Raw genomic sequence first — 16,125 nt, forward strand, 5'->3', positions numbered from 1 at the left:
TGTCATACCAACCCTTGTGCGCACCAATCACCGAATTAAATGCAAATTACTAACGGAAATTTCCAAAAATACATCTTTGGAAAATGACCTTTTATTGATTTCTTCAAAATGACAGCATGCCAGAAAGAAGAATTTCACACGGAGTTCAGTGTCATTACTACTTTAAACAATTAAGCTTTTCGACAATAAATTTGGAAAGCTGCAAATTACTACCTTTCATACATGATCCTGATACAACTGATACTTTGGTTACGTCCGACTGAGTTTGTTATTAAAGAGAGTCAACTGTAATTAGATTGTTATTATCAGCAGTATCAACTATCAAACAAATGTGATGCGATCAAGCTACATGAGTCTTTTGTCGACCCTGGTCAAAATTTTTTTATTACAGATTTGAAAAGAGTACGACCTCGGCATTACTGCTGCGAAAACCGCATGCTGATGCCATCTTTAGTTCAAAAATTATGGAAGTCGGAACACCAAGCGATGTGATGAAGTGATACGATGAAGTTAAATTTAAATTCTCGACAAACGACTCACTTAGCTTGATCGCATTACAAATATTGATTTGAAACAAGCTGTATTGTTACTCTACCTTGCCCAATGTAGATGTTACAACGGCTGTCATGATCCAAAATATCCCCATTACACGGTGTTATCGCATTGGATCAAAAGGACTATAAACACATCCCAAATAATTACATGTAGATGAGTCAATGGAGATCACCGGGTAATGTACATGTGCTGAAATACTGCAGTTGGTATTTTTAGCACTTTGATTAGAGATTGAAAAAAACACTGATAACGTCATTATTTATCTTAAATAACAAATTCCATCTGTCCATTACAATAGTACTGATTATTGGAGAATTTCCATTACACCCATCAACAGAACAAAACCAATTTACATGGACTCTCGCTATGGCATGGTTTCGGCCATAAAAACGCCAACCTTACATTATATTGACCTGAAATTATTTTAATACAAAACTTATTGAAATGTAGAAATTTACTTTATCACTGTTGAAACATACATGTACTGAATGTGTAGTTTGGCTTGACACATACGTGTAAATCTTCGAAGTAACGCGTGCTGATGAATTTCGAAATACAATTTGGCCAATAATTTACAAAGTGGCCTTGAACAATTCCAATATGGCAGGTCACTTTACTATTAAAAGATATACAATTCTTTCCAAAAGTCATAGCATTCTTTCTCATAAATGTTTTCGCATCCAATTTCTTATCGTCCAACGTCCTAATTACTAAAAAACAAAATAAATTTTATCTCTCAATTCTTATTTACAATGAATGTAACCAATCTATAATCTTATATTTAACAATTTAACAGATCAAGTATAAAACATCGAATTTCAATATTTACACTCATTCTTGAAGTTATCTGTAAAATGTCAATTTGCTTTACATTTTATGTACATATAATTTATTTACTGTTAACACGTGTTTTACAAGTCGTGGAATCAAAGTGATACGCATTCTTTGTAGTGGTGGGATTTAAATCCCACTTTTTGTTGACATGGCTGTGATCTGAATAGGAACTTCCGGTGAAATCGGATAACCGTTATTCGGTTTGAAAAAATTAGGATAACCGGATTTTGAAATCTTCCATTTCTGCCATGACTAGCTCATTGATTACCTGCAACATGTCCCATTGATATTTATCTATAAGCAAAATAATAGTACTTAGTCCCTCAAATGCGAAATACACGTCTCTCTTAAAAATTATGTTCAATCTGATAAAGCCTTACTACCTTAGTGTACACAAGCTGCCCAATAAAATTGTATCGCCTGATAAAATGGTTTTTTTTGTAAGCTACTGAGACAATAACGCTTACATACCTCAACTCAAAACTAGATTTTAAAAAAATCTCACATATTTAGGAACTCGCAACTGGCCAGATTTCAATGAGCATAAGATAATGATTGGTTCAAATGTTGATTGGTTGGTAGTGATAGAAGGCGGAGCCTCCGCTGGATATGTGCGCCATCTGTATTGACCTCAGACTGGGCACCTGCTGTTGCAGCTTTTCAGCCATCGCCATGGTAACGCTGCCGCACTGTGAGATGTTAAGATGCTTTAGATGCTTGGTGTGCCGGCCCAGTTCTAGCAGAGCAGCATCTGTAACCTTCCCACAACCGCAGACGTCCAGCGACTGAAGACCCTTGCGCCTCTCTACGAGGATCTTCAGCCCAGCATCCGAGACCTGGTGGCACTGGCCAATCAGCAGCTCCACCAGTTTCGGATTGTTGGTCGCCACGGCAGCGAGGCTTTGATCCGTGATGTTGGAGCAGAGGCTGAGGTTGAGGGAGCGTAACTTGGGGAAGTGGATGGCATGAGAGATGCAGACATCCGTGAGGTGGTTGCAAGCCATCAGATCCAGCGACTCCAGCTTGGTCAATGCCGTCAGGTTGACCTGGTCCGGGGCATCCATCAGCTTCAGGATCTCCTTCTCTGGGATGTCGTGGATCTTCTCGTTGAAGGAAGGCAGCTTGAAGAAGCCCATGTTGCTGTGGCTCTTGGTGAAGCGGTCGCTATAGTGCTTTGTAGTCTCGTTGTCGGTGATGAAGACGGGAGCATTCTGGTCTAAGCCCAAAATTCCAAAGTCGGTGATCTTCTTGCACCAGGCTAGTCGAAGCTTCTTCAGGTTGGGCAGGAACCTAGAATCCAGGAGAGAAAAAAAATACTCATGAGGCTTCTTAGAGTTGCTAACGTTTGTTTTACAAAACATAAACATGATACTTTCATCTGCATGAGTCACAATTAACTGAAGTGAACCAACACCCTCAGATGAGAGTTGGTATTCAACTTGTGCTCATTCTGCCATCTCAGAACAAATGTACCTAATGTGTCAAGCAATTTCATTATTTTATTTCTGGATTTGTATGCATCTGCAGTTAACCCTTTACTTGAAGTACATAATGCTCTCAAACACAAGAGGACTTAGGCAACAAGCTTATGAAGCTAGATCAAAATGAGACTGAGGTACAGAAGTGCGGCCCCTTGTCATAAAACACGGTATTTAGTAAGTTTAAATTTGCTCTCTACCTTGAAATGGCATGAACACTGGAATCTCCCACACCAAAGCATGAGTTTAGATCCAGTTGCTCCAGCTGTGGCAAGCTCTTCACAAGGCTCAGGACAACGTCATCACGGACTGACCCGCATCCCCCAAGACTCAGAGAGATCAGGTTGGCGGAGTTGCTGCTTCCAAGTCCCTTGCTCAGGTAGTGCTGGCCGATGTGGTAGCAGTTAGACAAGTTGACGGACTTCAGGTGCGACAGGGAGGACAGGTACTCGGATGCTTGGGGCTCCAACTGGGACCACTCACTGGCATTCAGGTGCTCCAAGTGAGGTAGATGATTGGCGATGGCTATCAGGGAAGGGCTGTGCAAGGAGGCTATGCCGCTGAGATCCAGAGACTTCAGTGAGGTCTGCTTCTTGACAAGACGTGCGACACCTTCATTGCTGATTCCGCTGCACTTTTTCAGGGTCAGTTCTTCTAGTGCCAGTCCCTTGACGTGGCTGATCAGGGTAAGCGCCTCGCTGCCAATCCCTGTGCAGCTCAGGTCAAGGGTGACAATCTTATCTGCATGAGCCTGCAGGTACATCAGGAAGTTGGACAGGGACATGAAGGAGGCAGACTTCTGCTGCGTGCTGAGGTAGGCATCGCTCTGGTGGACGATGTTGCAGGATGCCAGGGAGAGCCTAGCCACATTTGGCATCACATCTGCAAGTCTGTCAAACAGGACATCTGACAGGTAACGGTTGGTTGCAAGATTGAGGGATTTCACATTATCGAGGGGCTTCCTAACCTTCTCCCGCTCCTTCTCCTTCTGCAGCAGGTTCCCAGACATGAAGAGGCTGTTGCAGCAACTCAGGTCAAGCTTCTGTAGCCCGGAACAGTGGCCCATAATCCCGACGAAGACAGTCTCGGTGACATCTGATCCCCGGAGGCTCAGGTTGGTCAGGTGCGGCCCTAAGTGGTGGCCAATCTCCTCCAGGACCTGGCTGCAGTTGGCGGACCCATCGATGTGGCTCACCACCAGGCTAGGACTCTTGCGTTGGCCCAGGTGGTTGAACTTCTCGCCGGACGAGGAGCTGGCACGGAGGGTGATGACAGAGCTCTGGTGCAGGGCAGGGTCCAGAGATGCGTAGTACCATTTCTTACAGACCAGTGAGGCTTCGTGGCGTTCAGCAGATGTCAAGAATCTCAAGATATATGAGATTAACTGGAACAAAAAATGAACCTCGTTAGTTTTTTATCACAAACATTTACTGACTGATGACCAACATGACTCTGCTTTGGCTCATTGAAAATTGACATGCAATAAACTCTACTGAGTACTGTGTGATATGAAACTTCTGAATCACTTTGGTTTTAAATGTTTTTGCCTTACTATTTGACAGAATTGATATCAACGTGTAAACTAATATGAATGAAGAAAAAAAGCACATGCACAGCATTCCTTTATGACGTCATATCACTCCTAGAGAGATGCACAACATGACCTCACTGAGGACAAAACGGCTGTATCAATCATAAATTATGTTCTTTAAGTGTTTAAATGCCAGATTACCAGATTAGACCAATCTAAATACTGATGAAACTCACTTCAGTAGGCAGCTCCATCCTGAAACGGGCATTTATTACATTACCAACAAAGTATATAAACACTAGAGTCTAGTCAGACGAGGCGATGGAGTCTTATGAGAAACGATCAAGGATTACATCACGGAAAATCGGCAACATCATCTTCGCAAGTCACCTGATTAATCCTGTGATGATGAACAGGTGGTGGCTGGTACCCAGAGTGTTACATGTTTTAAAGATGCAACGCAGTACACCAGTGGGTTTTGTAAACATAAAAGTTCACTGACACCAATTAATTTGGGAACGATGGACGAGTGAGGGCGCAAGTTCAGTTTGTTGTGTACGTCGAAAATTAAGATGGCGGCGTACGTGGGAAGGAAACTTCGTGTGTCCACGATTGGAGGCGATGAATTCGAAGGCATTTTGCACTCCTTTGATGCCAATAGCAAGAAAATATCTCTTATGAAAGGTGAGGCAAATATTTGAAACTTTTGTTTGGAAACTTTGCTTTTAGTTGTAATGAAATCAGTTTCTGAAGATCGGCGAGCCTGTTTTGGCGTTTGTCAAATGTCATGTTTGTGAATTGTGTAGGTTGCGTGTTGCACCGAAACTAGGAATCATACGGATTTGTAAATTCGGTGCGCCGAAACTAGGAATCTCAATTTCGTTATCGCATTTGTAAATCCGCTAACCGTGTTGTTTCGCTCATGTACAACATGGCGCGGCTAGTAAAACAACATTATTCTTATCATTATTTATTAATGTCATGACATCAGTGACTGACATGACTGAGTAAAACATTTCACACTAGTCACTACTGTGATACATTACCACTAGGCTGTTCAGTGACGTCACGAATTTGTTCGGACGACTCGTGTTCGGCACTTCTCAACAATATACAAAAATAATTATTTACAAAACTTGATCACTAACATACAATATATACCTCACATATTTTTACTGAATGTCTCATCTCTTGTCTGTGAAAGTTTCAATTCAATACAATCAATATTAACAAAGTTACGGAGTAAGAAAGAGCGAAAAAGTCACGAAATTCTGGGTCTCCACACACGCGGGCGAACGGCCCCGGTTTTTACCGAGGCGAGTTCCGCATGACTCGCCTTTGCCGAAGCGGGCGCACGGGTTGCGAAGGTCGTACCATTGCGAAAAATACAGGGTATGAAAGGGGGGTTAATGGGCTACATTTTGAGGGGTCAAACGAAAAAATCGGCCAAGGATTGCGAAAATGGCGACAAAAAGTACATTTAAGTGACATATTTGATCACATCTGTCTTGTATTTTCTACTCGTTTGGGTTTTGATATTGAAAAGTGATATTTATTCTTCCATTTTATCTTTGATTTAAGGCAATTTTTTAAACGAAAGTCGTGCGTACACCCCTTTTAAAATAGTTTGTTCCAAGCGACATCGTCAAATTCTGCCATCCGGGAACTTTACGCCAATTCTTGGTCAAGTTCCCAGTACCAATGCGCGCTGAAGGAATACACGTCGTACTAGGGAACTGACTGTACGCCGGGCACTGGATCCTATGGACGTGATCGCGCGCTGCTCAAAAAAATGTGTTGATCGCAAAGTCGAAAACGGAGCCGGGCTACTTTGTCATCAATCGTAGTCAGATATGACAGGTTAGAATAGGATTTAGTAACTTTTCTGTCCAATACTTTGCAGTTTATTTGAAGAGTTACTTTTGATAATGTGGTTTGAAATAATATTTTCGAGATTTGTTGCTAATTGTCAATGAAGTGATTAGCTGATTGAGAATGATCTGCCGTGCCGGTGTGTCGATGTTAATCACAGATTCTCAAATAAAAATCTCAAAATTGTCTTCCAATTCCAGTTTCAAACATTGTCAAATAAACAATCTAGCCCCCCCCCCCCAATAAAACCAAAACTACTCCATTTCCATGGCAACAGGCAATTGGATAGCTAGTGTTTGTTAATGATTACTGGTCTGCTTTGGAACTTGATCTGAAAATCTGTGAATTGAAATAGCCTACTTGAACAAACTGCACCTTGGCCTTGCCTCAGTTATATAACAAATTGGGCTTGTTTCCATGGCAACAACTTTTCTTGGGGAAGGTTGGACATTAATTTCAAATGCTATGCACATGTACCTTCAAATTAGCTTTATGAATTTTAGCTGATCATTTGTGATTGTGGTATGTCCACCTTTCACTGTATTGACGAAGTATTCACAAATTGTATTGACTTGTACCAATAATAATATATTGCGAATAATACATAAATGTTGGGTTTCCATGGCAACGGTTAGAATCCAGAAGTTAAAAAAATATGAAATTGTGGGCATTTGTATGTTTATCAAATGTTGAAAATTTGGTGGGAATCGGATAAATTGTTTTGAAGATATTCAGCATTTTCTTAGTTTTTTCTACTTAATTTACTGCAAAATGGGGCCACTTCCTTCCCTATATCATAATGCAATTGGTCGTCCGAAAAAACCCACATTTTTAAAACTTTAAAACATTCATATCTTTAGAACAGAAAGTCCGATTTTCTTCAAACAAAGTCTGAAGTCCTCCATTTGGAGTGACCTTTCCAATGATGTTATTTTTGATGCAGTAGGGAGCACTATAAAATTTCACCTGAAAACCCTATTACCACTGTTATCACAGTAGTGTGAAATGTTTTAGCAGATGATGAACCAAAAGTAGGCCTAGGCCTATTCCTAATTTTTTGGCAACGAAACAATAAACTAATATTAATAAAGACATTGCTACAAGTTTCCGATTAGTGTCGCACGGACCCGTGTCGCAGTCCAACCCCGAAACGTGAAAGACAACTTCTGTTGACTGGATTCTTCCATATGCTTAACTTTTTACCTGATATGAAGACAGTTTATGGGCGCATTACTAAATATGTTTTTCTTTGTTTAATTTTAAAGTGAGCATCGTGCCTTCTGGGAAAAAGCTGACTGGATTACTTCACTTCTATGGACAAGAAATAAGAGACTGTAAGTACCTACGTGATAAATCACTTGTGTGGCACATTAAAGCATTCTGTAACTCACAGATCCTTTGAATTTCACCAGCGCCTGCAGGGCCCAATTTCATAGCGCTGCTTAACACTAAGCAGATAAGTTGTGCTTACTATAGCAGAAAATTATGCTGCTGGTTAAGCACTATTTCTTGGTGTAGATTGCGTGCAATGCAGGTATTTCTGTTATTACATCACTGATGTAGGTAATTTTCCCTCAGGGGTTAAGCGTGTTTTGCTGCGCTTACTGCTTAACGGTTTCTATGAAAGACGGAGGCTTGGTAAGCACAACATCGGTTGCTAAGCAGCGCCATGAAATTGGGCCCAAGAGGTCTCAGGATGATTTTTGCGTGATTAAACCTAAGTTACCTAACAATGTCCATCCAGTCAAAATCCAACACCAGGATTTGTTGGAATCTGTTGGAGTGAGTACTGCACTAGTAAACTGATTATGCTTCACATGGGGTCAGGCATACCACCATAATCAGAGTCCAACAGTTTGGGTGTAGCGTTTACCATTATGGTGTTGGATTTTGCAAGAGTGAGGAAGGTTCCTAGTAAATCACTCCAGGGGGTTAGGGTTAATGGGACAGAGCTCATCCACTTCTTGATGTCTCTCGAAAGTTTACAATCTAATTGAAAATCTAAAGTGTGTCATTGGTGTTGTGTACAGTTGAGGATTAAAGGGAATGTACATCATTTGCTTTTGCTGCAATTTTCAGAAATAAATGGATTTGTAGGATTAGTATGTTATAGCAAATATTGTTAAAATGACTTGTTTCGCGTTTTGGGCTTGTAGATGTTGGAAAAACCAAGAAAACCAGACATGTTCTTGTAGTCTGGTTCCCTGAATTTATAGACTTTGGGGAATTGTAAAATCAGAGAGTCAGTCTAGTAGGCTTGTACCCCTTCACAGGTGTGTGATCAATTGCAAAGAAAACACGGAATAACTAATTATGAAAAATTAAGAGCAGTTTTGAAAAAAGCCAGTTTTCTCCAACGCGACCAGCGTTGGAAAAATACCATTTTTCTTGAAAATGTCAGCATTCCAGGAGCCACGATTTTACAGGATGTTTTAGACTGTCAATCCCTAACAATCCAGCAAGGTATTTTGTGATAATTTGATCATTTCGTTTTGTAATGTTTGCAAATGTTGTATCTTCCCTTTAAGGAGGATTCAAGGTTCAAACCCAGAGTGATTTTCAGATGTGTTGCATTTTTTCGCTCCTTTACGATTGCATTGTCTTTTTGGTATTTATTCTGTCAGTGGTTGAGGTGGTTGACGAGCCCGGGAGCAAGACAAAGGAGAAGAATAGACCACAGAGTGAGCCCAAAAAGGTAAAATTTGACCAGAGAAAACACAATATTGTGTATGATGTTTGTACTAACACCTTTCAAAGGAAAATTGTAATTTTACCTTTATTACCCATGCTTTGTAATTTTGTTAATGCAGTCCTTGAAAATGGAACCTTTGTATCTTATTTAACCTGATTATTGATTTTCGTTTTGCCATTTTCAGGGGTATTTTGGTGCCTTTTTGGTTTTTATGCTAATGCCGATTTCCATATTTATAAGCAAAAGTGTGATGTCAATTCAGGCAGAAACCTCAATGTTACAGTTATTTCAGCACCAGAATTTTGAATATTTTGCTGTTGTAAATTTTCTGTTCTTTGGTGTTTCGCTGTTTTGTCAGTACATGGCAGTAAGTCAGTGCGCAAAGTTTTCTAACATATGTTTTCTATGAGCAGATTTTGGGGTGCACAATTTGAACAGAAAACCCCTAAACTGAACAGTGTCTTTTTGAAATGACATCACGGTGACAGCACCTCAGTTGTCTGCAAAAGCATGGATTTGTTTTTAACTATTTGAGGAAGTCCTCTTGCCAATAAAATTAACCAAAGCGAAGGCAAATAGTTTTCACACAGTTAAGAGGAGTAAAAAGTTGCACAAAATATGTTCCTAAGAAAAGTCATTTCAAGGCCCCATTAATTTTATGACACCTCGTGCATAGAACAGGGCACTGCTAGAGTCAAGAAACCGGCAAGAATGTTTATTTATGACAAGGTGCGTGATTTGTTTCTATAGGAAGAAGATGATCTGTCCGACACGGAAGACGACAGCGATTTGAACCTTCAGACATCACATGGTTATATCTACCTTAAGCGCCCGGGGGCCAAGTTCAGGCAAGCTGTAAGTCTTGGGTACAAATAAAAATCTGTCTCTGCTTCCAAGACTATTTCGATGTTTAAAAATTATCATTCAAAGTTTCAAATTCAAATTTTGAAAATTTAAAATGTTATTAACCTTTTTTCCCCCATTCAGGTGGATCTGATCAAAACGCAGCAGTTGATTGGTGTTGCTATGGAAGCAGAGAAGCTGGGCCGTAGAGCCAAGGTGTCCCTCTTACAGGTCAGATTTGGATCGGACTCACTTCATTCTGCTTTCTATTCCAAGAAATTTCTGGCATTTTTTCCACTTGTCATGTGTATTCTCATGTGTTAGTTCGTTAATAATACCCTTGTTTTCCATTTGGCAGATTTGTTGCGTCAATCAAGTCTTCATCTTTGACGTCTTGTCTCTTGGGCCATCCGTCTTCACCCAGGGCCTGGCCGAAGTCTTGGAGTCTCCCGCTGTTGTCAAGGTAACACGACTAACAATTACACAAGTTTTGCATTGTGTGGTATCTCCAGGGCCAACTTCATGGCTCTGCTAGCCACGGAATTCCGCGCTTATGATCACCATTCTTTGCCAACAGTGCTAGCAGAGAAATTCTGTGCTAACCCTGTAAGCACAGAATCCTTGTACACATGCGCAAAAGGCGAAATTCCTCGCTAACCTGTGAAATACGCTTACCGTAAGCACAGAATTTTCTGCTCCAGTAAGCGGGGAGTTTTCGCTAACGGTAAGCAAAGCCAATTTGGCCCAGTTGAGAAGCTTTAGCCTAACCTTCACAAAGCCTTCAAAAATCTATCAAGAGGTTTAAATAATTTTGAAGGATTGAGGAATGTGCTATGTTATTTTGATTATTAAATTAATGAGTAAAAAATATAACATTTATAATTTCAATGGCTTTTCTACGTAAGTTTTGCAAGTAAAAAAATTCCATTCTCTAATTTGATCGTTTTATTTTAGGTGATGCATGACAGTAGGTGGACCTCTGATCAGCTGTATCATCAGTATTCAGTCAAACTCACCAACGTCTATGACACACAGGTAAATATCTGCTTCACAGATGATACATTTTATCTAAGCTAATCTGTCGTGCATTAGGGCCCCCTGAACAACAGTTGTAAATGATTCAATCATAAGTGAAATCACAACGCAGTTCACATGTTATTCAGGAATTTCACAAAGCCGTGCGCCACCAAGAGTTTGCCACGGAGAGGTCATTTTCCCAGTGCATTGTGGGAGATGTTCGACAAATTTGCAGCGCGGGACATTTGAAATTGTTAGTTTTTCCTGTCAGTAGTTTCGTAAGCTGATGATTCGAGTATCTGTTTGCCCTTTTCTTTTTCTTTTATCAATATGGTGTTTTTGTAAGGTGGCAGAACACTATGCCCCAATCTATAACAAATAAGCTCAAGTTGTCTTCTGGTACTCGTTCAAATGGGCTGTGTTTTGTCGACCGTAAACTTGAGAAATTGTCTCTCTGTGGCAAACTCTTGATGGCGCACTGCATTGGGAAACGCCCAAATTGAAAATGAAGAATGCCAAAGGAGTTGTCGTTGTTCATTTGAATAGCTTGTCAATTGACTTGAGACTGGTTAACTTGTGACTTTCCACCCACTTGTGTTGATTTTTGACGGCATGACGACGCATGACTGGACTTTTTTTTTTGCTGTTTGTGTTAGGCTGCTGATGTGCTGATACGGATGCGACAACTGAACGGCGAGCTGCCCCACAAGCTGTGCAGTCTCCCAGAGTGCCTGCTGGAATATCTGCACATGTCCATGGGAGAGGTCTACCCGCAGTGGATGAACGAGCAAGCCAGGGAGGTAGGACACCAGACTATGATTCGTGTTATCTACAGTCACGGAATATGCTGTATCAAAATAGCATTTATTCAGGTATTCTTAAGGTCATTGTGGCTATATTAGTTATGCACCTGTTATTCATTAAACCCATGATCTGTTTGAGAGCCAGGTGCATCATTGTCCAATAGTAAGTCATCCTTTCATGGAATCTACTCATCCTCTGCATCTGAGAAATGACGCACAAAGGGACACTATTGGGCAACAGTTTTTGAACCAACCATTTACAGATCGACATACACCTACCGAAACAGTGATGCACCTTATAAACTGGTTGACATTTCAAATCATAACGTGACGTACCCCTCTGTGTTACACCATTTCCAGGGGTCCCTGAGTCCATCTTATAACCTTATATCAACTCCATGACATTGCTTTTCGTTCTGTACCTTTCCAGAACGAAGCGGATTCCTGCTGGGTGAAGCGCCCTCTACCACCCAAGCTGCTCTTGTTAGCGGCCGGTAAGGCCAGCCACCTGCCGGAGCTACGTGTCGTGACGCTCCATCACCTCCTGGCAGAGTTCACGGCATCCGTTGAGGTGTTCCTGGGCTGCATCCGAGACCTGCCGGATATGAACCGCAGCAAGGCCAACGTAAGATGGGGCAAGGATTTTTCTTGTCGTTTCTATAGTCAAATCCTTTTTCTCAGTTCACTGAAGGAAGTGAAACATTACTTATTGTAGTCAGAATCGAACCATACATATTAGACATCGCGGCCTTTGGTTTTTGCAGCGTTTGGAATCTGGGTATTCTGTGTATTTGGCTCAATGTCATGATCAACGCCTTTGAGAATCTGTCTGGTATTCTCTATTCAGGTCAGTTCTTCAGTGGTTCCCAGACAGTTGGAGAGGTTAGTGTACGGTCACCTACCAAGTACCAATCCCCCGGTGTCCAATCACAGTACAACACCCATTGGATATGATCCATTGCAGAAAGGTGCGTAATTTATGATTCTGTTTGTCCGTGTGTTTTTGTGTGTCATTGCAATATGAAATTTAATTCAATTGAAAACCTGAACAAAATTGCTCATGATTTCTGTGACAAAACAATGAAAAGCTGAAATGTGATCTTGTCATTTCTTCAACAGAAACACTGACTCATCCACAAGAGAAGAAGCAGAATCCAGTGCATCACCTATCATCCTCAGATACCTCAGCTTCAAAGACGCCACCCACCGAGCCTACCCGCATCACCACAACCCCTTCCCAGCCCATGACCTCTAACGCGGAGAACTTCTGCGTGCCCAAAACAACCACAAGCAAAGTGGCATCCCCTCCGGAGAGGCTCACAAACGGCTTTGCGCCGTCCACAGGTGACGGCGTGCAAAGTAAGCGCAGTCACCCACGAAAAGCTGCTGGCAAAAGGCAATGTGCTCCTGTGTTCTCGCCGACGAGCTGTGACACAGAAACGGTGACGAAAGTGGATGTAGACAAAGGAAAGAACGTTGTCTCAACGGAGAAAGAGGGAAACGGAGACGGATTCTGGGACTTGCAGAGTGACGACCCTAACCCGGCGACCAATCAGACGTCAGAAGTGCCATCTTCAGTCACGGCAGCGGCGAAATTGCCTGAGCAGGATGCAGCATCGCCCTTGCTGAGTAGATCTGAGATAGAGCAAGAGAGTCACAGTGGAAGAGTTTGCAGCGGTGAGGATGATAACGACAGTGATGGTGATGATTCTGGAGACGATGATTCTGATGATGACAGTGATTCTGATGATGATGACAATGATGACAAGAATAGTGGTCATGACAAATGGACAGAGCTTAATAAGGAGAATGCGAACACTTCCAGAGAACCCCTTCCCAGCCCAAGTAGTCACACCGAAACCATCCAACGTCTCTTAAGCCTCTCCCCTACTCGGAAACACACACTTCCCACTCTGGAATCAACCAGTCGTAAGGTTACCACTCGGAACAAAGGCAGCACCTTGGCCGGCAGCTCCATGGGGAAACCATCAAGTTCTGACCCACGGAGTACAGTGGACTCTGGCACGGGTCGCCTGTACAGCTCCGTTTTGAAGGATGCTGGGCTGCTGAAAACTGATAACAGACGTAGTGACGTCCTGAACGTGCAGTCCCCAACACAGTTCCCTGAACTGGATCAGGAGAGCCAGGAGAAACCCAAGAAGCATCTTTGCAGGCACGGTTGGGACCAGCCATCCTCCGGTTGGGAACCGGGGGATTCCGGTAAAGCACCAGTGACCAAAACTGGGGAACTCACTCAGGACGAGGTTCCTGGAAGCACCAAGATAACACAGAGGAACCCAGGTGCTGTTCCAAAGGCGAGGTCAATGTATGCCACTTACCCGGAGGAAAACGCAGACCGGTCCCAATCTGTGGGAGTGGACAATATGGGAAGCGCCATGCAGCTGTCAGAAGAAAGACCAATCAGACCAAGCATTGGACGCGGGAGAGCTAGAGTATTGGCGCAAAGCGAGGACATGTTACGGAGCATACGCAGACCAGTGGTATGTATTGATACACACTTCTTCCTTTTGTCGTCCCATTTTTTGTTTCCAAAGACTGTTGTGGCCTCCTTGTTTTCTGAACAGCGTCAAATGCAGTGGATCACTTTTTGCATTGCTAAGGCTTATTTTAATTAAATTCCTGCCTTGCGCTCCCAGTGGTTGATACCTCAACCAGTCATCCATGGAGCTTGTTGGAGTCGGCTGACCAACATACCCGTGAGCATCCCAACCCATGACATTTGTTCTGATCAATCTCACACAAGTTTTTGAATGGCACCAGTTTACTGCACCTCAAAAAGTTAATGACTCCTCACTTTTCATTCCCCCTTCTTTCTCTCTAAATGCAGGAGCTTCAAAACAGAAGTTTCCGGGTCCAGCAGTACGACTTTCCTTCTAGAGAGGAGATGGCCATGGTCCCCAAGAACTTGCCAGCCCGGGCCAGCGATTACTACAAGGGCGCTGAAGCACCGGATGGCAGCTACCCTTGAGATGTACCCGTACCTCAAAGATGTAGTGGTTCCATCGTAGCTCAACCCATCCTCAGTCAAACCTTGGCAACAAGATTCTAAGCAGCTGAGTTGTAGTCTGGGTCCTCACAGGTCAATCATAAATCAATCATAAGTCGATCACAAGTCATTCACAAGTCAATCACAAGTTAATCACCAGTCAATCACAAGTCATTCACAAGTCTATCACAAGTCGATCACCAGACAATCACAAGTCAATCACAAGTCAATCACCAGTCAATCACAAGTCTATCACAAGTCGATCACAAGTCAATCACCAGACAATCACAAGACCTTCAGTCTCAAGTCAGTTACAAGCTATTCAACCCCGTGTTCGATTACTTCCCCTGCGCTTACCTGTGCAAGCGCGACTGCGTTCAATTTTACTCGAACCACCTGGCAAGTGTGACGTCATTTATTACGAAATCAAGACTAAGATTGTGATTGGTCAATTTTGATGCCACATTTTTGTAACCTGTACAAAAATGCTTCTCATCGTGAGCATGATGTTTACGCACGCAGGGAGCTTAAATTACGTGCATATAGTAGGCGCCTGCTGATTGGTCAGTTTCTCGAGGTCATACGTAGTCTAGTTGCATAATTAATCGCCAAATCTGTTTACGTAAAATAGACATGGTCGGCTTTGCCAGGGCCAGGGTCTGTTACATAGACGAGATTTACCCTGGCAAAAAATTAAGAAAGAAACCGGTAAACTTCCATATCAGTAATGATGTATGGTTGTCAATTACAAAAGCCAGATTAAAATCCCACTTTAGAATGTGATCATTTTATTGTTTTGAAGTGTCTGGAATCAAATCCAAGAGTGCTGAAATCACAGGGATCTGATTTTAGTTTCAAATTGATTTTGTTCAATTCAGGCATCGAGTTGGCCATCGATTTCAGTTCATTAGTGTATATTTTGTGTCAATCTTGCCGTCTTCTGTAGAAATAATTTTTTATTTATGGTATTGTGTATATAAATGTGATTTTCTTTTCTGTTTGCCTTATTTTTTTGTCCTTTCCACATTTAATGTGATTTTATAGTAAAAGTAAAACATTCTTCAATTTTAATTATATTTGTATAAAAGTGAAATCTATTGTGCTTAATTTCTGACATCGGCAGATTTCCTCTTTAGGATTTTCAAATTTTCAAAATTGATATTATTTTTCAACATTAATTTTGTAAATCAGGAGTATCATCGTTTCAGAAGCTTTTGGACTTTAGGAATATCGCCATTTTTAAATAAATGTCTTCACTTCGCCCAAGGGCACAACAGCAGCTTTGCATTTGTCACGAATTACATGTTTTTGAAAAAGATACTTTTACATGGACCTGATATTTCCCATTTATGAGACATGTCCAGAGATTTTAAATTTAAATTTTTACAATTTTTTGTTGTTGTAGTATGTAAAATTCTTTGCGCCCAAAGTTTTGGTGTTTATATTTTGGATTTTGTAATAAATTTTGAAAACTTACAACAAAATTTAATAAA

General features: G+C 41.7%; 2 protein-coding genes across 2 annotated transcripts; one reads left to right on the top strand and one right to left on the bottom strand.

The window, feature by feature from the left end:
• Positions 1-1,044: 1,044 nt before the first annotated feature.
• LOC119727773 (F-box/LRR-repeat protein 14-like) lies at positions 1,045-4,827 on the bottom strand. The gene is made up of 3 exons (XM_038199831.1): positions 4,635-4,827; positions 3,068-4,251; positions 1,045-2,679 (listed from the first exon to the last, which is right to left on the bottom strand). Exons 1-3 carry the CDS (start codon positions 4,650-4,652, stop codon positions 1,950-1,952), a joined length of 1,932 nt encoding a protein of 643 aa, XP_038055759.1. The 5' UTR covers positions 4,653-4,827; the 3' UTR covers positions 1,045-1,949.
• An 88-nt stretch (positions 4,828-4,915) lies between these two features.
• LOC119727771 lies at positions 4,916-16,125 on the top strand. Its single transcript, XM_038199829.1, has 12 exons — positions 4,916-5,082; positions 7,536-7,604; positions 8,895-8,965; positions 9,713-9,817; positions 9,950-10,036; positions 10,164-10,268; positions 10,760-10,840; positions 11,479-11,622; positions 12,056-12,250; positions 12,473-12,593; positions 12,745-14,126; positions 14,474-16,125. Exons 1-12 carry the CDS (start codon positions 4,971-4,973, stop codon positions 14,612-14,614), a joined length of 2,613 nt encoding a protein of 870 aa, XP_038055757.1. The 5' UTR covers positions 4,916-4,970; the 3' UTR covers positions 14,615-16,125.

Source organism: Patiria miniata, unplaced genomic scaffold (genome assembly GCF_015706575.1).
Source record: "Patiria miniata isolate m_02_andy unplaced genomic scaffold, ASM1570657v1 HiC_scaffold_20, whole genome shotgun sequence".
Taxonomy (NCBI): Eukaryota; Metazoa; Echinodermata; class Asteroidea; order Valvatida; family Asterinidae; genus Patiria; species Patiria miniata.

What these genes read in the sequence shown, in the direction of transcription:
- LOC119727773 (XM_038199831.1), bottom strand. An exon ending in AGTGTTCATGCCATTTCAAG is followed by an intron (nt 2,680 to 3,067) that starts GTAGAGAGCAAA and finishes CCTGGATTCTAG; the next exon opens with GTTCCTGCCCAACCTGAAGA.
- LOC119727771 (XM_038199829.1), top strand. Translation starts at nt 4,971, where the DNA reads ATGGCGGCGTACGTGGGAAGGAAACTTCGTGTGTCCACGATTGGAGGC. An exon ending in CCAACGTCTATGACACACAG is followed by an intron (nt 10,841 to 11,478) that starts GTAAATATCTGC and finishes TGTTTGTGTTAG; the next exon opens with GCTGCTGATGTGCTGATACG. An exon ending in TGAACCGCAGCAAGGCCAAC is followed by an intron (nt 12,251 to 12,472) that starts GTAAGATGGGGC and finishes TTCTCTATTCAG; the next exon opens with GTCAGTTCTTCAGTGGTTCC.